The 25,129-nt window shown below is 45.0% G+C and overlaps 1 protein-coding gene across 4 annotated transcripts in view; it reads right to left on the bottom strand.

The window, feature by feature from the left end:
- The window catches only part of MARK3 (microtubule affinity regulating kinase 3), a 69,913-nt gene extending 45,391 nt beyond the window's left edge, over positions 1–24,522 (bottom strand). For all 4 annotated transcript variants that reach the window (XM_066608112.1, XM_066608115.1, XM_066608114.1 and 1 more), the window contains exons 1-3: positions 24,096–24,522; positions 11,741–11,932; positions 9,342–9,395 (exon numbers count right to left, since the gene is read on the bottom strand). In XM_066608112.1, coding sequence (XP_066464209.1) covers positions 9,342–9,395; positions 11,741–11,932; positions 24,096–24,146 — 297 coding nt within the window. In that variant the 5' untranslated portion in view covers positions 24,147–24,522. The remainder of the gene's footprint in view (positions 1–9,341; positions 9,396–11,740; positions 11,933–24,095) is intronic.
- Positions 24,523–25,129: the final 607 nt, after the last annotated feature.

The following is a 25,129-nucleotide window of genomic DNA, read 5'->3' as shown; positions in this document are numbered from 1 at the left end:
TAAATAAATGTGCACCACAATCAGCATCATTTTATGTGAATGGTATTTAGTAACCCAGTTTAGAGCTGTAGATGGCACTGTGCCAGCTGTTCCAGCGTTCAAGCTTAAAGCCAAATTTAAAAAGCCCTAAAACTATTCATTCATGTACAAAAAACCCCAAAAACTTGGATCTATAATAATCTTTATTTGTATAGCGTCAACTTATTCTGTAGCGCTTTAAAAGGGTTGCAGAATCTGATAAAGTTCTTACAGCACAAAAGTCAGGGGAAAAAGTTCAATTCCCCCTCCCCACGCCCCGGTGGTCCCACCAGTCATGTACGTGTAGGGCATGCTTTATCTGCAGAACAAGTCAGTGGTGTCAAAGGTCTTGTGCCGAATATGACCAGAAGCATGCATGGCACATTGTAACTGCATGCAACAAGGTTGTATTTTGCTCGCAGAAATCATGTGCACGCTGCAGGGGAAAAAATCATTTCCAAGTATGGAACAAATTTCAACACAATTTTCATGTGTGAAAATAAGCTAAAAATGCACCGAGATGTGCAACGTGAGTGACTCCGCACAATAGTAATACTGCATTACAATCAGGTTGGAAAAGACTACAACCTCTTCCATCCCCCGGTACATGAACGGGAAATGCAATATATGATGGTCAGGCAACATTTGCCACTTTAATCATAATATTGCAGTCATACATTTTGAAAGCTTTCAATCTAGCCACTTGGCCGACCTGATGGGAACCCACGGCTAAAATGGTCACGTTTAATGGGGGTCACACATCAACAAAATATTACCACATAAGCAGCAATATTCGTCTATCCTGGGCCCCAAGGAGCCCCTACATTTATCCAGCATCAGTGAGATGTAGCGCAGCACCCTCCTGCAGACCTCCCAGTCATTTTTTTGCAGCAACAGAGCTACAACAAAACAATGGGGAAAGGGACAGGACCTCGTAAGAATGGTGATGGTAAGCAGAATGCAGCTTTCATTTTAAATGGGGCCAAAAAAAAAGTGCAGAAACTAGATTGCTTGGAACGGGCAACTGTTCGACTTCTCTGCACCACTTTTGATTAAATCTACAATTCCACTGTTTTTGGGAAACTTTCTGGTGTGGTCGAGAGTCAAAGTTGTCTCAGACTGGTTTTACTGGCTCTTAGGGGCCTTTTACATCGGGAATTAATTGTCGGAACAATTAGGCCCCCTGTCCACAGCAGTGTATTCACCGGCGGTAAACCGCCGGCAAATCACGCCGCCCGACGCTTCTTATAGCATTGCTATGGAAAGCGCCAGCACCTGTCCGGCATGCTGCGAATTGCCCCGATACTCCGTGGTCAGCCTATTAGATAGGGCTAACCGGCAGAGATTCGGCGGTGGCTCCCGCGGCGGAGCTTCGCCCGTGGACAGCCGGCCTTACAGAGTTTCTTGCTTTCAATCATCTGTTTCCACACAGACCAGTTGACATTTTTTCATCATAGCTCGTTTGGTCAATCGCTGGTCTGTCCGAGGAGTCCGGAAGAGGTCAATGAACGATCAATCACCTTTTACACGCTGCAACTAGCAAACAAAGAACGATGATTTTTAGGCCTGAATAAAATGAATGCAGAATGATAGGTGAATGAATGAATGAATGAATAATTGTTTATTTACCATGTTTACACTGAATGATAATCGTTTATGTTCAATTTGAACGACACTCGTTCTGTGTAAAGGTTTCCTGCTGTTGTGGTGCTCTGTGTGTGGACAGTCTGTCACTTACGGGACCCCCGGCGCTGTGTCCTCCCCACTGTCCACCGGAATGTTAAACACATCTGGGGGTGGGGTGGGGGGGTGAAGCAGCTTCTGCAGCACTGTGGCCTCACTCATGGCGACCCCGCTCTGTGCTTTAACACAGAGCGGGGCGCCGCTGCCATGGAAGGGGGTTTCAGCTGGTCCAATGCACGGCTGCAGTGGGGGCCATAAGGGAATAGAGCTGCAGCCTGCCATGGTTTCAGAGGACTTGAAGCTGCAGCATTAGGTTACTGGCTTGCCAGGACCTGCAGGCAAGCCAGCTGTGCAGCCAGTCACGTACAGGGGGCATCAAGATACAACACCACCAGCCTAAGGTCCGCTAAGAGCCGGCAGCGGCACGCTACACTCCCCCCTTACATGCATCCCCCCACACACTGCATGAGGAGAGAAGGGAGCCTACAACGACGGGGGACTCTGAGTAAGAGGCTGTGGCTGCATAGAGCAGGACAGCTGGGAGGCCACAGCGCCAGAACCAGGCAATAGGCGGTTAGCTGCGGACGGCTGTTCAGTCACATAGCACGCCTCAGATAACAGCAGTTTAGCACCTTCCAGGACCTTCACCTATTGACCCAATCGGGAGCTAGGGGCGTGACCGGGGCATTCCTGCATCCAAGCCCTGTCAAACCCCTAGCTTCCGGTGGCGTCAAGATACAATAATACCCCTTAGGCCTTCTTGACAGTTTTTAATTTACTCTAGATCAGCGAGGGTCTCAGTGACTCCAACCGATCAGCAAATTATCCCCTATCCTGCAGACAGAGTAAAAATTGAAATTCTGGTACAACCTCTTAAAAGATTTTTAAACACTTGGGGTGGGGGGAGGTAACTAAAGGTCAACAATTTGTGGTGTAAAAATATATATATATATCATATATACTTACATACCTTCAGGTGGCTGTCCAGATCTAGTATGGTACAAAGCATGGAAAACTATGGAGAGCCTGAAAACTCCCTACCTGAATCATTTTGCAGATCTTAGCAGTAACTATCACAATATAGCACTTATGAATCACTTGGCTAATTTTCAGCTCTTAACTGTGTCCTACGGTTGGAGACTTATCACAAGTACTAATTCTACGGCATCATTTTTATGTGAAACAATGGTCCAGTGTCTGCTTTTAGGAATGGTTTCTGCCTGCCAGACCTTCACCAGTGAATCATCTCATCCTGCCCACACCTGTAGGTACCAGAATACCTCCTCCAGCTTCCTAACTTTATCTAAAAAGGGAGGATTACAAGCTAAAAGAACAACAATCTAGAGTATAAAACTCTGTTCACACCTATGTAGTGGTTCCATATAAACCAGAAACCAGGTGGCAGTGGTGGATTAGCCATATGACTGATACCAATGGCACTCAGGCCCCCAATGACAAAGACCACACTGTCAGATTCCAACGACGGGTCTATAGTATAACTGGAAAAATAATGCTGTACACAGTAACTGTCAAACGTGAAAGGATCTGCGACAGAGGATCCTGGCAGAACCAGAAACACAGATTTGAACACATCCCAATGTAACGTGCATTGGGATTGTGTGACTTAAATGTGCCCTGCTGGAAGTCGAGCAGTAGAGGCCTCCAACTGGTTAAAGGTACCAAAGGTCACATCTTATTTGGCTGAAATAGTACGAAATGCTGGAACTGTCAAAAACCTGCTTCAAATTCGGCGACTTTTTAAGCCAAATATACCGTCACTCGCTCAGTATAGAAAGGGTCATCCTCCCTCGGCAGCTAGAATGGAGATTCGCAGAAATCAGAAGACCACCGAGATCCTGTCTCCACGAGAATGGCCATTGGAGTTGTACGGCATAATGAGAGTAGAGAAGTTTGTTGTGATGACACAGAAACACACTGATACATTTGTACTGTCTTCGTACTTGTGGAAGGAATTAGCTAATCCTCCCAAGATCTTATCTGTGTTAGGCGAGTAGGCCAGAAATCTATCCCTTACATTCGCCATTTTTCCTCGCCTCCCTTCCTTTTATCCTGCATCTCATTTTTGTTCTTGACTCTAATCTCTTCACTATTAAAAGCTACACTTTATAGTTTAGTCATCAGGCAGTGGAGGTCATGCTAGGGAGATGGCTGTCTCCTATGGAGTTTCTTACCAGTTTATAGTTAATTCTCAGTGTCTGTGCCAACTACCCAAATGGCGCTTATGTGAGCATGGTCTTCTACCCATTAATTGGTTGGATGACGCCTGCAGATTACATTCAGATATTCCATAACATTTTATGTACAACTGTTTCCATAATTCTACAAAGTACATTGCATATGCGGTTCTGCATTTTCATCCGCTGTTTGTTATATGTACACATATATGCTGATACAAACAGATTATACGTAAAACCACCATGCAGAGCAAAATGTACTTCACTGGCCAAGAATGTCTCACTATTGATCTACACCTTGATTTTCCAAATTACCTCATCTCCAGCAGCGTCCTGCAAGTCTGCCGTCAGGCAATATTAGATCAGCAGCTTATAAAATATTAACGACAATAAAGACTGCAAATGACGCCTGCAATTGTATTCCCAAAAGGAGTCTAAAAGCCTTAAAGTTGTGAGGGGTTTGAGTGCCATTTTACTGCAACCTGTTCTTCCCTTACATTCAGGTTAGATAACATACTGGTAATACACACTTTGGGAGCCAATTACACCTCAGGCGCTGAGGAGACGTTTTTAATGGTCCAGCAATAGGAACTATTGACCAAGCAACCCCATAAAATTGGTGGTATGGGGAAAGGACTGTATATTTGGCTGCTCAGCCTATGGTGATCTAACGTCACTTCTGATAAACCGCAGAAGGTCTAGATGTGTCCACATTATGATGCAACAAACCACCCGAAAGCAGCCTTAAAAGGCTTGACCAGTTTTACTAAAAATACTAAAGCTCACTTTTAGGACCCAAAAATATAAATTCATAAAAATTAACTTTTAATAAATATTGCTTAAAAACCTTATGGACACACAAACAAAAAAATCCGCTGTCCGGTAGGGAATGTGAAATTGTATCATACAGTAACACTTCAAGATCAGTATCGATCTTGGACGTTTTCTTTATTATGTCTTTTACGTCCAGAAGATAGCTCTTTTTTTTTGGGGGGGGGGGGGGGGTTTGGTTTAAATGTTCCAAAAAAAACCTATGCATTTTTTTCCGAACCTGAACATGATGTCGTAATCAGTCGGAATCTACATGCAACTCATATAGTCCAATGTATAATAGACACGAGATGTTTTTATGCACAAAATAGACCTTGTAATTTCCCTACGCGTTTCGCTGGCAGTCCACCACCAGGACTGTCATGCTGCCGCTTGTTCTATTTATTTTATGATTTCATTTCTGCTTTATCTGATCCTAATAAGGGGGGGGGGGGGGGGGGGAGAATCTTACAACCCTTCACTAGGCTGAGCACTTGCCTGATTGCAGAAAAACCCTATTTAGTGGGAGCTGTTCTATTGATAGCTTTTGAGTATATCAAAACTCACCTACTAAAAGGATCTAATAGACAGCGATGTATTACCTGGGGAACTTTTTTTAGTGCGCAGACTATCTGGGTATTGACCAAGACATCACTCTAAGTGATAACTGGGCACTGTTCCTCTAGGAAATATTATTAGGCTATCAAGTACCGCATATCAGCTTAGGAGGAATTATTGCAGCGATCACTCCTCATAGTGGGGTGCTAATTCAATACAGTACCTTACCTATACTTACTCATTGCCTCTAATGGATTATAGTCCTAATCTATAAACAATTTTCTGTTTCGCAGTGGGCGAAACGCGTAGGGAAATTACAAGGACTATTTTGTGCATTAAAACATCTCGTGTCTATTATATATTGAACTATATGAGTTGTATGCAGATTCCGGCTGATTACGACATCATGTTCAGGTTCGGAAAAAAATGCATAGGTTTTTTTTGGAACATTTAAACCAAAAAAAAAAACCCCCAAAAAAGAGCTATCTTCTGGACGTAAAAGACATAAGAAAACGTCCAGGATCGATACTGATCTTGAAGTGTTACTGTATGATACAATTTCATATTCCCTACCGGATAGCGGATTTTTTTGTTTGTGTGTCCATAAGGTTTTTAAGCAATATTTATTAAAAGTTAATTATGAATTTATATTTTTGGGTCCTAAAAGTGAGCTTGATTAAGTAACTGGGGACCTTACTGCCTTCTGTGAAGTGGTTTACTAAAAATACTAAGTTGCGGTATTAAAGAATTTGTAATTTTTAAAAAATTTTTATACCATTTTTATGATCTCTGCAGGCTGTCAGTGTATGCAAACCTTCTCAGCTGAAGTCCTGTCTAACTTACACTAGTACACAGCTCATTGCAGTGTATCAGAGGTATCTGCAAGCAGCCCAGCGTCAATTGGATAAGATCAGGCCGATTTTTTTGCCTTAGGCCGCCTGCAGATGGCCAGAAATTCCGCGGCGAGATTTCCGCTGGAAGCCTGCATAGGATTGCGTTAACAAACGCAATTCTATGCAGACGGCCGCGCGAAATCTCGCGCAGCAAACAAACTGCGGCATGCTCTATTTCTTTGCAGGGCACGTGTCTACTAAGAAGCCATAGAATATGCTGTTAACTCTGCACACAGACTGCAGTGCCAGAAGGAACTTGCCCCAAACAGCCCCTGCGCCACCCTTACCAGACCTTCATTGAAAAGGCACATGCAGGATGAAACTTGTAACTTAGAACAGTTCCAACAGGAAGTGGTTGTGTCCTTCACCAAACACTAGAGAAACATGAGCTAAATCCGTGGCGCTGCTGACTGAGCAGAACACTGCGGCATTAATTAACTGTAATCATTCTGTAATGAGTCATGGGCTATGCAGATTTCATCAGACGCCACATGGTGCTCCAAGCAACTTGTACAAACCTATGATACACCACGGCAGAGCTGAACCACCGCCGGCAGCCAGGTGACATAACAGATGGTCCCCCAGCAAGCCACAGGTTAATGCTTGTCTCTTAACAATTCACTCCCATTTGCATTGCAAGCTTGCTTTATTTTCACTTGACGTATCAAACTGCTTTCCGTTCTCTGCTTCTGTATCTCCTGCCGCCAAGTACGGATTAATTATTACCCAAGACCTAATGAAGCGAAATCCTTAAGTCCAGCCGCAACACAATATCCATGTGCCTTACCATACAGAGCGAATGTTACACTTCCCAACGGCTCTAGTTACCCCTCTCATGACCACAGCAACACTTTACATACTGGAATACGGAATTTTAAAAACACGATTCTTATTTTGGTTTCTTGATGAACCCAAATAGTTTGAGGGTTTTTTTTAGGTTATAAAGAACTTCTCAATTCTTACAAACTGGAATGATTACCTCCATGTTTGGTGGGTCTCATGTAGTGATACATGGCCAGACATTTCTCCCCCCCCCCCCCCCCCCCCATTTTGTTCTCATTTTCTAAAGTAGCAGGTTCAATCCGTAACATTTAAGCCAAACAGAGCCTTTTGTTTTCCTGTGCAAAGTTATGCTGAGTACACGGTCTAGGTATGACACCAACATAAGCCCTACAAACAGTGTGAGTGCGTGTAATATATTTAATTAAATAGATTTTAGTTTTTCTAAACTCGTTTATTGAGGAATGAAACATATCAAGTGATATTACTCAGTAACAAAATCTGAGTGCAACATGGTTCAAGTTTACGAATACGAACAGGAGCGGGCAGTGCCAGCCAACAGAGCACATAAAAAGTAAGAACGGCACTATCAGTCCATTAGTTTATGTGAGGTCAGCAGAAGGGGGTTAAAAACTAATTTCACTCAAATGCATGTGTATGCTGTCCTCTCTGCTCATGTCTCCTTTCAGTGTGTTCGGAGGTGGAGAGGGGTCTTCTTCCTCCAATCACACTGAATGGAAACCTGAGCAGAGAGGATTGTTTACAGCACAGAACCCAGTAGACTTTCTTGCTAGAACAACTTCTACACCAAGTATCTCTACTCAGTCCTATGAGTATCCTATAGGAAAAAAAATAGAGGAAGTCACTTCTGTTCACACAGCATATCTGTTTCATTCAACTAATTACAAGCCAGGCCCGAGTCACCTGGGACGACCAGAGCAGATATATTGATATAGTGATTGGTAAGTATATTATATGCCCCCATAAGCACCGTATGGCAACTACACCCAAAGAAAAAAAATTCTATGGTGTCCCAGAGTAGCCCTTTAAAAGGGGAAGAAAAAAAAGCTTCAACCAAACTTATAATATATACAAAGCGGTTAAACTTCCGTAATAATAAAAGTGGGAATAAATTCAGACTCAGCAGTCTAGAGTAAAGATAAGTGTCTGAGGGTCTGCGGCAGTAGGGCATGAACAGGACTTTTGTCTGAGAATGGCATTCCTGCACCCCTCCCCCCTCTCCGCCTGAAGTGACAGCAGGATAACAGCAGCAGGGAGGAAACTGCTGCTTATGGGCACTGTTCTTCCTACCTTCCTTTAAGGGGATGGGAAATGCCGCTAACCCACAGAACTACTGTAATGTGTGACACTGCATGTCTAGGCAACCACTACAACCAAAAAACACGTTCCTTGTACTTACAAGAACAACCCAACTTTGTAGGCCACAAATACTGTCTAGAATAAGCCCCCACAGGATGTACCGCCGAGTGGCCCCACAACATGTAGGAATGCTCATTAAGCGTGATAGATATTGTATTAGAGTAGAGAGAAGTTACTAATACTAGAATTGATCGTGCCGCGCTACAGCTGCAGAATCAATAGGATGTTACAGACATTGCCTGATAAAGCCGCCAGTGTCCCGTATGTCACCGATCCATTTAAATTAGGACATTAGAGGGTATTGCTCTAGTAGAGGGGAACGGGTGGGAGTTCAGGGGAGTGTCAGCTGGGGAAGATACTGAGAGCTCAGTGACAGGAGAGTCTTGTTAAATGCAATTACCATTTAACGCTTACTAAAGTTTCTGCCCCCATCAGCACTTTAGGGTCAGTTTAGCAAGTGCAAAAGCATTCATTAGATCATCTCAATTAGGGCATCTTTTATCAATGCTCCACTCCCCGACTAATTTTCCTGTAAAACCAAGACACCAGGACCTCTGGACTTCAGAGCTCTTGTTTGGTTTCTTGGAACACAAAGGGACAACGCAGCTAAATATTCCATAGCAAGTGCTCCAAAATGCAGCAAGCACCCAAATCAAGTGTCCAGGAATACAAGTCAGCCTGGCATTGCAGCTGGAACATAGATCAATTAGTAGCCACTCATTTATTTAAAAGGGATGGAAGACATACTTTAGACTTTAAGGTAGTTTTTTTGCAGTGGTAGTATGGTTCTTATAGCTGTACTTTGAAATGTTTAGCGAATGCCACAACCGATTCTTCCTCCCGTATGGACATACTTTTACAATGTGGATTTCTCCTGCGTTGGATAAGCTTAAATATGCAGGAGGAAGTCACTGTGTAAAAGTCACCTTGCTCGGCTGTTCTGGATTACAAAACAATGAAGCCAAAGAATTCACATGCCAACTTGTAAACGGATACCATGGAATAGAACAAACTTGGACCTTACCTTTTGCAGACTAGTTGGATTTAGTTGGGTTTTGTCAATTATTTTTATTGCAACCTAAAGAAAAGGGGAAAGAAAAAAAAAAGTTTAACATGTTTGACTAAATTTGCAAATCTGTGCCTAGCAATCCTGTACACAAGGTGCACCTGAACACTGGCACGTTTCATGGGAATGTAACCCAATACCAGATCAATTAGAAGGGAGCACAATGATATTTCCCAGAACACACTGTAACTTGGATGCTATTCAAAGCAGAATATATAGAAGCTAAGTTACAGCAGAAGTGTCTCAGTGGATTACAACCACATGAGAACACAGTTGGGGGGCTTACTGCATGTCAGTAAGCCCATGAGTTGAGGTCCCCACAGCAATCGCATACTAACACCATTGAATTGTAAAGGACAGACAAATACTTGGGCTCGTTGATAAATTTTTATGGTGCTTAAAATGTTATAAAAGAGTTGACAAATACTGTCTAGAACTATACTATAGCAAGAAATGTACTAAGCCATCTACTAAATGCATTTAAACAAACAGGCAGTAATTGAAGCAAGCTCTTACAGTATTTCTACCATGGTTATTGAATATTGCTATAATACATCTCTTCTACATAACCCTGCTGCTTCTCTGTTCCACTCTTGGGGAAAGATGCGCTGAAATCCTAGATCACTACAGCAGCTGGAGAGAATCCAATACGGGCATCTTCTGGGTGTTGCATGCCCTCTTAAAGTAACCCCTTGAGGACCGCCATTCTTCACTTTTTCATTTGTTTTCTCTACTCAGTTTTAAAAGAAAAAAAACGATGAGCCCGTATAAGGGCTCATTCACATGACTGTTTCTTTAAGGCGCTGCAGGATTTCTGAGCAATTTACTGGTCTCTGAGCAGGAAGACGACATATGGCAGCGAGTGCACCGCGCATGACTCACATTCATTGCGTGTCACATAGCCATAATACGTGCCAAAATCACAGTGAGTGAGCCCTAAGGGCTTTTTTGTGGGGCAAGTTGTATTTTTCAATAGCATTTAATTTACCAAATTATGTACAAAAAAATTCTGAATAAGGGAAATTCTGAAAAAGGTGAAATGGGGAAAGACAATTGCACACTTTTTGGTTTATTTTAGGTCAACTGTTTTGCAGGTCAGTACAATACCATCAAACTTAGGCTGGGTTCACACAGGGCGGATTTGCCGCAGAAATTCCATGCGGAATTTCGGTGTGGCTCAGCAAGTGCTTCTCGTGCACATCTCTAACTATCCTCATGCACATCTGAAAAGGGGGCAGTGAGTCAGCCAACCCAAACAACCAATCAAGTTGCTGGAATTGCTGAATAGGGCAGACGTGTTGTGGAAAATGTTAATATGCCTTCTGTCAGGCTCTGTGTTTTATATATGCTTTAGGACCTGCGATGTCAGCGTCATGTGATCAGGAGGGGCGGAGCATATGAAGCACTCACACACTCCTGGACAAGTGGTCGTTAGCACTTTGATTCAGCCATGGAAGGAGCTACTTCACCTGACCAAACAATATGCTCATAAAATCCTGTTCGTTTGGGAGGATGTGCTTTGTTTTATTTAAATAGACATGAAGCCTTGAATACCAGGATAATATCAGAACGCTCTACGTGCCAACAATCAACTGGTCGCACATGACATTCACTGCTAAATGTGACAGGCCAAAGGCCTCTGTTCGGCAACTGGCACCATAGATATAAGAACTATCGAACAAATCATCACCCAGCAGTAACTTAGTTAGTATACCCGTTAGGGAGACAAGGGCCTACCAGTCACATATTGGGCAAAAGAAGAGAATAAATGAGGAAAGGGTGTGTGTGGGTGTGTGTGTGTGTGTGTGTGTGTGTAGGGGGTTGGTGTTAATCTAACCCGTGGATTTCTCTGTTACTCCAATAGAAAACCTTAATAGACCTTGATAAGATTCAATCAAAATCTGTCACGATTTTATTTTGAAAGGTTTGCCCTCTAATCCCGTTCTAGCAAGAAAATAAAAAAAATGTAAAAAAAACGCATGAGACTATGAATCACAAATGTGAATGACATGCCAGATGCAGAAATATATTAAATGGCCTTTCACATTATAATATTCTAATAAGCGCATCCAACATAAGCAAATTCAAAGTTCTAAGAATTTGTGCATAAAGACTCTTCCTGTGACCTTTTACAGCAAACAAGCTCATTGTGTACTGGAGCGCACAAAGCACAGATTTACAGCGGAGTGCTTTAGTGAATACACAATGAGGTCTCCAAACCATACGCATGCTTTAGTAACATTCCAGTACACACTGACATTGAAATATGCATGTACTCTACTCCCTCTTATGTAACACTATGCACCGGGGAGAAGAGTGAATGAAGCAAGCAGGAAAGATGAAGCCCGTACACGTACCTCTCTGCCAGTGAGAATGTGCCGCGCTAGTTTTACTTTTGCAAAGTTTCCCTTGCCAATAGTTTTTAGAAGTCTGTAGTTTCCAATATGTGGCTGCTCGTCAGCGCAGGAGGCTATAGAGTTCCTGTTTCGGGCTCCAGAACGGCCAGAACGTGGTGGGACATCTTGACGGCCGTCTCCATGAGAGGTGTGCTGTAAGAAAAAAATACACATACATACTTTATTATATACACACACTTTAAGCCCTTCTGTATTACATCTTGCTCATGGCAGGCTCTACCACATCTCATGAACAGTGATGTAATACAGCAAGCACGGTGGTTTGCACTCATGGGTGCAGCTTTTATGAAGGCATGGTGGTCATGGCACCAACATAAGCAGCTTTTACACTGAGCCGTAATCGTCCAGGGTAAATGCATGCAGTGCCTGAACGACGAACACCACGTTTTTCCACTTCCCACTCCTCATTCAGTTTCTGCGTGCAGACTGAATGACGTATCGTTCAATGTAAAGAGGCGGTCCGACTTATGAACGACTACCTGCTTACTGTGAAAGGAGGCGGGCTGCAACAACACCCCGCTCCGCCTCTATTCAGTCAGCGCAACGAGCGGCGCTCGTTACTGTATAGCAGCACAGGAGCGATTATAGCCGGAACGAGCTGTCTGGAGAGTGTCGCCAGACAAATCGTCCTATGTAAAAACACCCCTAGCAGCCAATGGTTGCAATTTCTCACAGCGGGATCCGACCCGACCCTGTGCAGGCGGCCTTTATCTCAAATTTTCTTATTTACTAAACAAAACAAGGGAATTGCATGCACAATATTTCTTTAATATATACTGATTATCCAAGTTGTATGGGAAGAGTTCTGATAATCGATACATATTAAAAAGGGAACCGGTTGACGTCAACAAATAAGACCACAGAGCCCCCCTCCCTTCAAAATATATAGACGATGTCTGAGCACAGAACTTATGAAAAACATACTATGTTTTAGGATCAGCAAAAGACCCAATTATTAACACTTCTTCGCCCCTATGGATAAACTACTACAATAGGATGACACAACAGATTAGGGAAATAGTCACCCCTTAAGAAGATACGGAAAAATAGTATTGAACTACATAACTCCCACCCCCTCCTCCCTGTTAGCAGACTGTTCACCCAGTTATAACATACAGGATGACCGTAAGGACTTACATGTATAATGTTATTGAAATTGTGTATTACACTCAAGTTAGTAGAGTACAAAAAAGATGCAACATTTAAAGAAAAGGAACCTATCAGCACTTTTGGGGCCACTAAATCCTCGTTACGTAGCTGGGTTTTGCTTTCTAAAAATGTTCATGTAATAAGTGTATCTTATCGTTATCTAGAAAAGGGAGAGAAGTTCAAGACTCTTCTCCATTGGCATGCGCAGAAGCAGCTTCGTTGGCACCTGATGCCAGTGGGGAAGAGTCTTGAACTCCTCTATAGAAGGGATTTCTAACTTCCTGGACATAAAGCCAAAATAGCCCCTTATTACATGGACATCTTCAGAAAGTTTAACCCTGCTACACAACAGCAGGCTGGTGGTTGAGTGGCCCTGAAGATGCACAGCAGTTCCTTAAAGGAAACCTGTCACAAGAACATGACATACGGTATGTAAAAGAATGGGTTCAAAGTAATAAACACATGAAGGATCGTGATCACAGCTCCCTATGTATTACCCACCCCCCAGTCATCACAGCCCGCTCCTGTAGTGTCCTCTCCATTAGTCATCCCCTGCCCAGCCCCCCATAGTACTCTCCTCTATATCACCATCCCCCAGTACTGTCCTCTCCACAAACTCCCCAGGTCTGCTTCGTTAAAGTACTTTTCTAGGACATACAAAAATTGTAGGGAGAATCCCTGTTGAAGCGGTCATGGGCACAGTGGATGGCACATGACCACCCGGCGCTTCTTCCTGGATCCATGTGGCAGGCACCAGCACTGGACATTGAGCCGCCAAAATAGGTCTTTTTTTTTTTTTTTAATCTTGCACGATTTTAAGTTTCTACTTTTTTTTTTTAATGTACCTATAAAACACCTTTAACATGGAGACACGCACGTTGACTGGATCAAGCAGTGTTTTAGCCATTGCTGCGGGAGCGGCTCCTGCACACCTACTAATCAATGAACTTGTAAGCACACACCAGGCCGATCTGCAGCAGTCATTGACTGCACCAGCAGTGATTTAGCTACTGGTCAGTAAAGAGAAGGCAGTGTCCCCACTTCCCCGAGAACTCGTGGCTTTTCCACATTATTTTGTTGAAATCCGTGAATTAGGGTAGGCTGTCGGATGAAGCTGCTCCTGGCAGTTTTTCATTTATGCAAATCCACTGTAGACATTTCCCGACTGAACTGACTAGAATGGAGTTGCTCCCAGCAGCCTTCTAGTCGGCTCCATCGTGAAGTGTCTACAGTGGAGTTACCAAGACCTTCTCAACCAATCTCCACCGCAGCATACCCCCGCTGCCAGTTTCCCAGCCGATACCAGCCCTGCCCACGGGGATTGAGGATTGACCAGACGGGAAACAACTGAAACAACCTCTGTTAGGGCTCCTTCACATCAGCATTCAGGGTATCCGTTTTTCTGCTCTGTTTGGGGGAGAAGAAAAACAGCACCCCTGACCAATCTAATCCGAACAGCGCTGAACGAACCCCATTTATTATAATGGGGTCCATTCTATTTCCAGGCAGCAGGCCAGCATTTTGCCAGAACTGACAAGACAAAACAGCGCAGCTTCCTGGTCTTTAGCAGAACTGAACCTCCCACACGGATGTGAACGACCCCTTAGCTGTTTGTATGGGCCTTTTACATATGATGTAAACAAGATTGATTTATTTAGGACGACCAGTTAAGTTATTCGGAGAGATGTGTTGGGACAACTATTATAGAACCGTAGAGAATCTTTTCTCCAAGTTGCGCCATTCCTCTTTTAGTACTCCTGGAGCTCTATGCATAAACTGACAACTACACGCTACAAGTTGGGGGTCCATACAGTCTGACACTGTCCAATCAGAGAGATAGTAAACTGCAGAGGTCTAACAACGTGAGCCAGCTTTGTTAGGTCATGGAGAATATGTAGGAATCTATAGATCTATGCTTAAGGAAATGAGGCCTGTATATAGGATCAACAGGAAGAGCGGGGACATGCGAGGAATCATATACCGGACTACAGGGAGTGACGCCAGAGACACATTTCCTGAGTAGTCCCATCCAAATTTATTATCACATCCTGTTAACGACTGGGATACAAAAGTCCATCTAGAGAGATGTACAAATTAACACTGATAAGTGGAAACAGGATCCAGCGTTCTGCCACATACTACACTGCAGCTACAGTCACATGTGCCTGTTTGTTGGAGGGTTACGGTCTGGCCGGTGCTGAAGATACACAGTACCCCATTTGTTAGGAGATTCTGACAGGGATTTCATTTAAACTATTGAGGTGAAAGCCCCATATCCACCTCACCTCCGTGCGGCAAAGCCCCATATCCACCTCACCTCCGTGCGGCAAAGCCCCATATCCACCTCACCTCCGTGCGGCAAAGCCCCATATCCACATCACCTACCTGAGGCAAAGCGCCATAGCCACATCACCTACCTGAGGCAAAGCTCCATATCCACATCACCTACCTGAGGCAAAGCTCCATATCCACATCACCTACCTGAGGCAAAGCTCCATATCCACATCACCTACCTGAGGCAAAGCTCCATATCCACATCACCTACCTGAGGCAAAGCTCCATATCCACATCACCTACCTGAGGCAAAGCTCCATATCCACATCACCTACCTGAGGCAAAGCTCCATATCCACATCACCTACCTGAGGCAAAGCTCCATATCCACATCACCTACCTGAGGCAAAGCTCCATATCCACATCACCTACCTGAGGCAAAGCTCCATATCCACATCACCTACCTGAGGCAAAGCTCCATATCCACATCACCTACCTGAGGCAAAGCTCCATATCCACATCACCTACCTGAGGCAAAGCTCCATATCCACATCACCTACCTGAGGCAAAGCTCCATATCCACATCACCTACCTGGCTTGTAAGTGAAGACCTACTACTACACCACTGACTGCGGTCACTTAACGATGAAAAATATAGATAAACCGTCAGGTTGTCACAACGTGAGTCAGATGAGCTCCGGAGACTGTGCGGCGCCCCCAAATGCCTAGATATGCTGGTTTTATGTAACAAAATAAAAATCATTTGAATGGCCATTAAAAAGAATGGGGTTCATATTCGTGTGAGGTTTGTGCGTCGGTCGTGTGACAGCTTTAGGGAACATGCACACTGACAAATAAAAAGTTGTATCCAAAATTCTCAGGTGCAACTCACATTGGACATCCGGTCCGTGTGCCGTCTGATGTGCTGGAGTTCACACATTCACATGAGCTATTCTCAGCAAAAAAAAAATTTAAAAAAAAACCGCAAAAGAATAGGACACGCTGCAAGTTTTGTTTTTTTTTAACTCGGACTATTAGGCCTCATGTGTACTTGCACGCACAGACTTCACGGCTGAATCCAACGGCAAAATCCGTGCACGCCCCCGGCCCTCCGGACGCTGCGGGACTCTCCTCTGTGCAGGCCGGATCTTCTTTCTTTTGGCCGGCGGATGTGTTGGGCACGCTGGCAGCGTGCATGTGCCGTACACGCCTTTTTTTTTAAATCTCTTACCCTCCCGTGTGTCCGCTGCACAGCACAAAAACAGCTGTGGCTGTGATGCGGATACGGTCATCTTCCATTGGCTTCAATGGAAGCCGTGGGAGTCGTCCGTGCGGCACATCCACAGAAAAATGGAGCATGCTGCAATTTCTTCCTGTGCGTGCGACCCTCGCAGCGGGAAGAAATCCCATCCACATGCTTTTAGCTGCCCTACAGATGCTAATGCATCCCTATGGGCAGCAAGACACATGGATCTCCCGTGCGGGGGCCACGCACAGCTTTTACAAATATTATCCGCACGTGGACATTGAGCCTCAGGGCTCCTACCCACTTGTGGGTTTTTTAATGCTGCGTTTTTTTAACGCACATGTCAATGGGACTTTCTAATGTTAAACATGCATTGCGCAAACTTACGGTGCGTTTTTAACATTAGAAAGTCCTATTGACAGCCATTCTTCGAGCACTGGCTGTGATTGGCTAAGTGTAAGCCAATCACAGCCAGTGCTCCCAGCAGCCCAGGATTTTTCAATCCCCGGCCAGAAGATGAAGATCAGTGCTGGGTCGCAGGGAGAAACTGTGGTGGCACCTCAGACAGCGCGGAAGAGGTGTTGTATACTTTTTTTTCTCCTTTAGTTACAGCTTATTTTCGGGGTAGGCCTACAAACCCGCGCAATTTTGTAGCGTCACATGCTACTTTGTAGCGCTACCAAATCGCGGTATTGCTGCGAGAAAATCGCAGCGATATCGCACGGTGCAGCGATCTGTTATCGCTGCGATTTTCTCAGTGTCACCCATGTGAACGAGGCCTAAAACCTTGGCAGCTGTAATGTACATGCATGTCGCATGTTGTCAGGGGGTTACAGCACACGTTACCTCAGTTTACACACCACGTGGACAGGCCTTCTATAATACTCCATCCATCTTGCTGCTACTGAAGGCCACCGCAAGTTTACATCCACAAAATCTGCATGTTCTATTGTGGATTTCCGCTCATTTGAAGGGGTGATAATCCATGCTGTAAACCCACAGCATGACGTGACGTCACTTTAGTTTCAACGTCGGAATTCTGCACATGGATGTTGCCCGTTGACACGGTGAATACACACAGATCCGCATCAGGAAGACATGGATTTTACATGGAACGTTCCACAGTGGTTCTCCTGTGTGACATCCAGGGAGGTGGAGTTGGGCAGCCAAACCTCTGACTGACTCCTCAATTCTCCCAGACTCCTCCATATACGACTCATGTGATAAATTTACCATACTACATAGTTTGGTTATGGTTGTTGATAAATAGGGGCTTAGGGTGCTTTCGCATCTGCGTTGGAGGATTCAGATTTACTGCTCCGTTCAGGGAGCAGAAAAGAGGAATCCCCATGGCCGGATCCATTTCTGGACGGAACCAAACAGTGCCAGATGGACTATTGACTATAATGGCGCCCGCTTTCCAGCTTTCGGACGGAAGAGAAGACTGTATTCAGCAGTTATTCTTCCAGTATTTTGAGCCGGATCTGCGTGTTCCGTCACAGATGTGAAACCGGCCTCCTGTCCACGGCGATTCTTCATTGCGTTATGCGTCGCAATCCGCATGCGGGTACCGCATGAAACGTTTTCCATAGGATAACTATGGAAAGCGCAGCCCGATGTACACGAGCGGAAATCTGCAGCGAATTTTGCCTCACATATAAAAATCGCGGCATGCCACGATTATCAGCGATGAACCTATCATGATGAAATGCAATGCCCGTGGACAGGCGTCATAAATTCATATGAAAGGTAATATGCAACAAACTCTGCATGTAACTATACCATATAAATACATACCTAGCCATTTTTTTTTTTTAATAAGCCAGAGTCTAGATTTCTACGGACTCCATCAAAACAGGACTGACTGACTCCACTGCCCCGCTGCTGCTCATTGATATAAGTCACACAGCCATTCCCTTCTAATCCCGTTCCCCCACATTGCCATTTTCCAAGGTGACCATCGCATCCCTGCTGACATCCAGCTTGGAACTACATTGCCTACAATTCCCTGTACTCCCTGTGCCCATCCCCACTAAGCACTGCCCGCTATTGGTCAGCAATCCGGTCCTGAGTGCTGGAGAGAGAAAAAGCCATCCCTTGTTCTTACTGAGCCAGGCCAACCTGTAGCGCTGGAATGCCTGCAGGCCGTATCCAGGGCAACCGGGGAATAAACACTTCTGAAGTGACAGGAGAAGGTGATGGTATATAGAGCCATAAACAAAATCCAAAGCAGAACCACACTGCAAACGTTGACATTTGATTAGCATTCATTTGACTGCAAAGCTACATAACTGGAATACCCCTTTAAGACCTATCCTCCAAATAACATTATATGCAGCTCTCCAACTACCTTAAGAGTCCCCAAATAATTTATGAATGGGGTGACATCCCTCCCCTACATGCGGTTTCTCCAGTCAGCCTGTGTGTAATGTACAGCCGACCCCAGTCTGTGGGATGCATAACTGACATCGTCATCTGCAGGGCTCTCCCCACAAAGCACTGACGCATTTCCTGACAGCCAGCTCAGACGACAGGGGCTTTGTAACCAGAGATCCTACAATCCACGGCTCGCTACTGCTACAATCACGGCTTGGTTTTTGTACGTCGATTCATTTTCATGTAGAAATAAAGCCGGCACCAACGATAACGAGCTCTGCAAACATCACACAAGTCTGGACAGATTTAATATGCAGAGATCATTTTTACAGGACTCCAGTCAAATGTTAACACATAGAAGCCCATCCTTCATGGTAATAAAGTACGCCTTGTATATACTTGGGTTGTGAAGGAAGATGGCCAGCAGGACTCCTCATCTACCTGCACAGCACTCCGTTGCTTCCCTAAACAAACTAGGGGGCAGTTCCTGCAGCCCCTCACTAATGTATAGAAGTGAGGACACACATTAAAGCCATCCTCCAGTTTTCAGTCCCAGATAGTGGTCAATGACTTGTTCAGTACTTGGTACTTAAAGGGAACCGGCTGGTAAGTTCCCAGAATGTGAAACCGTCCACCCCAATAGGATGACGTTTCCAGTTTCCAAGTCTTCGGCTTGTATACCTAGAAGGGCCAGCAAACCTTGGAAGTAGCTTTTATAAAGTATCCGCACCATATGCTCATGAGGACCGAGCGATGGGAGCCAGAGGTCTTCTCTAGACTGCCCTCTGCCAGCACACCTGCGATGTCACCCACAGGCCAGCACATTAGCAAATGACAGAACCACATCTCCTCCGGAAAACTAAAACCGCACACATGCATGCACAAGATTGTAGTCCTGGGGGGCTTCAGTCCAGTCATCTGCCGGCCGCTGCAGCGTGATCTTGTGAGATTTCATCAGTCTTCTGGATGATGTTGTAGGAGTCATCAACCTAGTGCTGGCAGAGCGGATGGAGTTTAGAAAAGACCTCAGGGGAAGAGTCGGTCTGGCCCGCCCAACAGACAAGTGGGTCATCATCAGCAAACATTTTGAAAACTCTCTTCTAAGTTATGCCGCCTTCTTCAGGTATACAGACAGAAGAGTTAGAAACAAAGAAACGTCCCCGTCATGTTGGTATGGGCGGGTTCACATGCTGGGAACTGTGACAGGTTCTCTTTAAACTGAACGTGCTCAAAAACCAGATCAACCCTGGGTGCCCAATGACACAAAAGGGTCTTAAGGGAAAATTACATGGGATGATTATCGCTCAAATTCGTTCAAACGAAAATGAGCGATAAATGATTTTTTTGGCATTTATGCAGGATGATTACTATTGGTTTGTTTTGTTATTGCTGACTTCAGTTTGCATAAAACTAGCGCTGCGTGTAAACGCTCCCCGCGTCACAGAGGGTGAAACACTGAGCGAGAAGCCAGCAGTGTTATCTACCCGTCTGCACAAGCGCCAACGACCTTAGCGGTCATGGCAGCGCCCGTGCAGTCGTTTAGACGACCGCCGTCCCTTCCAAATGGGACAAGCTTATGCACTATGGTTCAAACTCTTTCCTAAGCAAAGCTGAGGCACCAACAGGAGTACAAAGGCCAAGACATCCTGATAAAGGATTGCAGCCCCTCCAATCTGGCAGATAATGAGGGTCTCCGAAATCAGCCCATCGCCAACTGTGCTGCCATATGGCTTGAAAGAAACCATTACAAAAAAAATCTAATTGCTAAATCTATAAACTACAAGACTGAAAACAATAATTAGCTCGAGCAGCAATCAGCAGCAATCCAATCATTAAAGACTGCTGAAGTGAGAAGTCACTTGATTAAACCAGTCTAATACGGTTGTTCCCCAGTAAGCCCTCTAAGCCAACCGGCAAAGCCCAGGGGTCAGGCTGTATTTCTGCAGCCATGACTACTTAGAGGGTACGTTTCCAAGTACTTTGGGGAGAGGGGTAGCCAACTATCTGACAGGAACTTTCTGGTTTCATTTAGTGAAGACTTTTGAAGCAGATCTTACAAGACGCCCTTATGTGAAGGAGTGCTGGTGACAAGTTCTCATCCAATGGCCTATCAACTACGCAACCGACCCACTGAACAAGTCAGGGAGCATACCTCATTCTTATAGATGGATCTATAAAAAGATAATCAGGTCATTAATAGGCCGGAAAACACATCAGTCACAAATCAGAATCCAACCAGTTCCTGGAAGAGATCCTCAAGTGAGAACAGCTCATTTTCAGCAGAGTGAATTGGCAGCGCTGCCTACATAAAGTCAGCAAGATGGCATCCAAGCGCACCGTGATCTACGGCGACACGGCCCGGTCTTGAGACTTAACGGCGTACACCTTCAATCAGAATTTGGAAGATAAGATGGTCTATGGTAAATTGTAATTACAAGATTAGATTTGAAGCCCACGAGCTCCTTCACACCTTGTGTTGGTATAGTGTATTCTGCGCGTGGAATATGCTGTACCAATCTGCCGTAGGCTCCCATGCTGCCACTCGCGCACATTGCACGAAATACACGCACAAGATCACATCATGTTCTATCCTGGCACTTCTACACGCATACACCCCAAGGTGGTGTATGGCAATCAGCGGCCTGCAGTAAGTACGGAATGCTATTGCTGCGCAGCAGCGAATTACGTTTGTGCGCAGCTGGCCTAAATCACAGATCATAGCTACACTGTCATAGGTGAAACTGCAAAACCACAACCTACTAGCAATATGAAGAAGACATCGGTTACTGATAAAACGACGCGTAACCCCTGTCTCAGCCACCGGGTGCGGACCTTCACAACAGAGCTGGTCATTTTAAAGGGTGCTGCATACAATGTGCAGAAACCAGAATGGTGTACCACATATATACGGATAGGTCTGATTCCTCCAAGGAGCCTAGAAGACATTCCGGAGTATGTATGAGTGCTGGATGCCAGTCAGAGCCCCAGAACCCGCACAGCATTACCTTCAGCCAAGTATCACTGGGCAGTCCGAACATTGGTCATAGTGAGAAGCTGCTCAGTTCCAATTAATGGCAGCCCATCCATAGACCAGCATTAGCCATCAGCCTGGCTGACCGCCCGCTATCCCTCCCAACTGGTATACACACTACATGCTGTTCACAACCAAGTTAACCAGTGGGTAGATGGCAGGATGCCGATAGTAAACTATGCTTGTTGACTGGTTGCATGTGGTCAAGGGAACCACAGGCACTGGTGGTCAGAGCTGAAGTCTGATCGAAAGGCTTTGCCCCCATTGATTTGAATGTGAGCGAAACATTGGCAGATCTTCCAGGCCATCAACTGCTGAGGACCTTCCCTGATAGGTCATACATAGTAACCCTTTGTGCCCATCATGGCACTCGCCACCAATCTGCTAATTCTTCATGTTTAATCATTTCAGATTTTAACAAGTTTCAAAACATTTCTATTATTTAAAGTGCTATTCTTGGTTTTGCAAACAGATTTTTCCCCCAAAACCATCACCGGCTCTGCCTGGCACAGGGTGCGCCCACGCCCCCATTGGCAATATAAATAGATACTGCACAAGAAAACGACATTATTTTCTATGCGTTTAAACATATGAATGAGTTTTCTCTTGGCCTGAGATACAAAAATCCCAGCAGGTTTTATTTTTAGGCGAGTTTTTATCCATTATTTTTAATGGGAGCAAAAAAAAAAAAAAAAGCATGACACGCAGAAGTGATTTTCATGGAACTGCAATACGGTTTTATTTATTTTTCTATTGAAAACATGTGATTTTCATGCACATAATCCCACATGCAGAAATGTGATGCGTTTGTGAGAAACATGCATCGCATGTTTAATAGTGCGATATTGTTCCAAGTTATCGCACTCACCCATGTAAATAGAGCCCAAGGACGAATACATATCTGCGCCTGGCAGGCAGTTTCTTGTTTCCATTTTAATATTAATAACTGCAAGAAACTGATTAAAAGAGCAACTCAGTGAAAAAGTTTGTGTTTTTTGCTCTCAAACGAGTTTGTTTCAATCGGCTCCCTTCATTTTCTGTTTTTTTTTTTTGTTTGTTTTTTTTTTGTGGAAATGCACCCCCCACACACACCAAAAAAATAAAATAAATAAATAAAAACCCAAAATACTTTTGAAGTCTACAGCAGACTAATTGAAATCTACGGCAGACGGAAGCAAATTGAAAGTCAGTCATCTATTTGGTTCCATTTGTCTTCCGCTTTGAATGGATCTGTTTTCCAGCATTCAGGTGACCAAAGGGGGAGGGAGGAGCCCCAAAAAATTGTCTAAAAGTGACAAAAAAAAAAAAAAGACAAGTTTTTTCCCCTTTGGTTTTCCTTTTTTTAACCGATCAGTCTAGAACTAAATCAGCTCTACTTCGGTTTGCGATCAATCCTACTTTGGTTAAAAACGGATCCGTTTTTAAAAAGCCTCAAGACGCAGATGTGAATTCCCCCGAATCGTACGATTAGCCAGAAACACTGCAGAATTTCTGCATCCAAAATAGTCAAAATGTGGATTTTGACTCGAAATTGCGTATTCAGTAGCTACAGCGCTCCCTATAAAGTCTTTGTGCCGTCAGCGCGTCCCTTCACCCGGCGGTCTCTAGCCAGGATGTAGAAATGCCGCGGAATGCGTCGCGGAAAACTTTGCGTAAACCTACCCTGCGAGGGCGTTCAAGCAGATTTGGGGCAGATCTGCTGCGAATTTCACCCTTCATGTTGGATTCAATCAAAAGAAAAAGTGAAATCTTCTGCAGATCGGTCCCAAAAGTCACAGATCCGTGAAGTGTGAACGCGCCCTAGATCCAACAGCAGCCCCTCACATTCCCCAGACACTGGAGCTACGGAAACACTCAGAGCCGTCACTTTATACATTAGTAACACTGTGACGAATCATAGAACAAAACACACTGTGGCTCCAGACAATGAGACACATGGGGAGAAGGCCGGCGGAGGGGTGACAGACAGGCTTTTCTTCCTTTCCGGAGGAGCATGGATGGATTATACATATAGAACAGTCATCTAATAATTAGAATACTATATACACATATTAGATCAGATATAGTTTATAAGCGCACTATCTGATAACAGCACACAATAAACTACCCCACAAACTAAGATAACCCGTTTGGATGATTCCATGCCACAGCTACAGTATCCCAGCAGCGGGATGTACCATCCGGATATCGGGGGGAGCTAGGGAGGATGAGCTGACTTACGTTCTCGGTGTCCCGCTCATTGACGGTGGGCAGAGGGGTTCGGGTGGACATGGCGGTTCCCCTGTGGGCAGCCTGTGCTGGAGGAGGCGGCTGTATACCGGTGCGGTAGTGGGTACAGTCAGTTGGCAGGCTCCTGTGGGTACATTCTATACACGGCTCTCCTCCATTCTACTCTATGGACACACCGAAGGCCCGGAGTGAGATGTAATGTCACCGAGGTGAGGCTCACGGAGTCTCCGAGCCGGGTGGGTGGGTGACGCCGCTGTCGCTATATACGGCCCCCTCCTCGCTCCCCGGACTCCTATGGACATTTGGAGGGGGGCGACGTGTGGTGTCTTCTCCGCCCCAGCTAGAGCGCTCTGCCCCCTCCGTGCCGCTACTACTACACCATCCAAGATGGCCGCCCCGCTTCCTCCGGACGGATCCTCATAGCCTAGCCCAGCTACAGCCGCCGGAAGTGACGTCGGCGCTGCTCCGCTGCGCTGATTGGACAGCTGTGCTGGTTGTTGTTGCTAGGGGCGACTCAGGCTCTGTGTTGTGGATGGAGGCTGGGACTGTGTGGAGAGGCTGTTACTGTGTCTGGTCTGCAGGCGGCGCTGTGACAGGGACAGTCAGCTCTAATCTAGCTCTGTTTTATCTATGGTTGGAGAGAGCTGTTAGGCTGACAGGACATGCTTGTATTTGTAGTTCCACCACAGCTGATTGGTTATAAGCACATGGCTAAACACACACACACAGCATCTTCAGCCATGTCTCAGGGTCTAATGTCTCTCATTTCAAATGCGCCATTTTATTTTTCTTGACTCTCCATTAGCTGTCAGAATAAGGCCTCATGTCCACGGGCGGATCGGATTCCACATGTGGATTTCTGCAGTGGCAGACCTGCGGAAACCATTTGCAGGAGATTGCGGATGTAATGCGGATAAGCTGCACGTAAAAAAAATCGGCAACCCCACCTCCCAGCCTTTTCCCTATCTCCCTAATTGATGTTAACCTTCAGATCTGCAGTGCATCCGCAATTGTATTTGCGGATG

The sequence above is a fragment of the Eleutherodactylus coqui genome, chromosome 6 (assembly GCF_035609145.1).
Source record: "Eleutherodactylus coqui strain aEleCoq1 chromosome 6, aEleCoq1.hap1, whole genome shotgun sequence".
In the NCBI taxonomy this organism is placed as follows: Eukaryota; Metazoa; Chordata; class Amphibia; order Anura; family Eleutherodactylidae; genus Eleutherodactylus; species Eleutherodactylus coqui.
The sequence above is the reverse complement of the archived record's forward strand: the minus strand, read 5'-3'. Positions and strand labels throughout refer to the sequence as shown.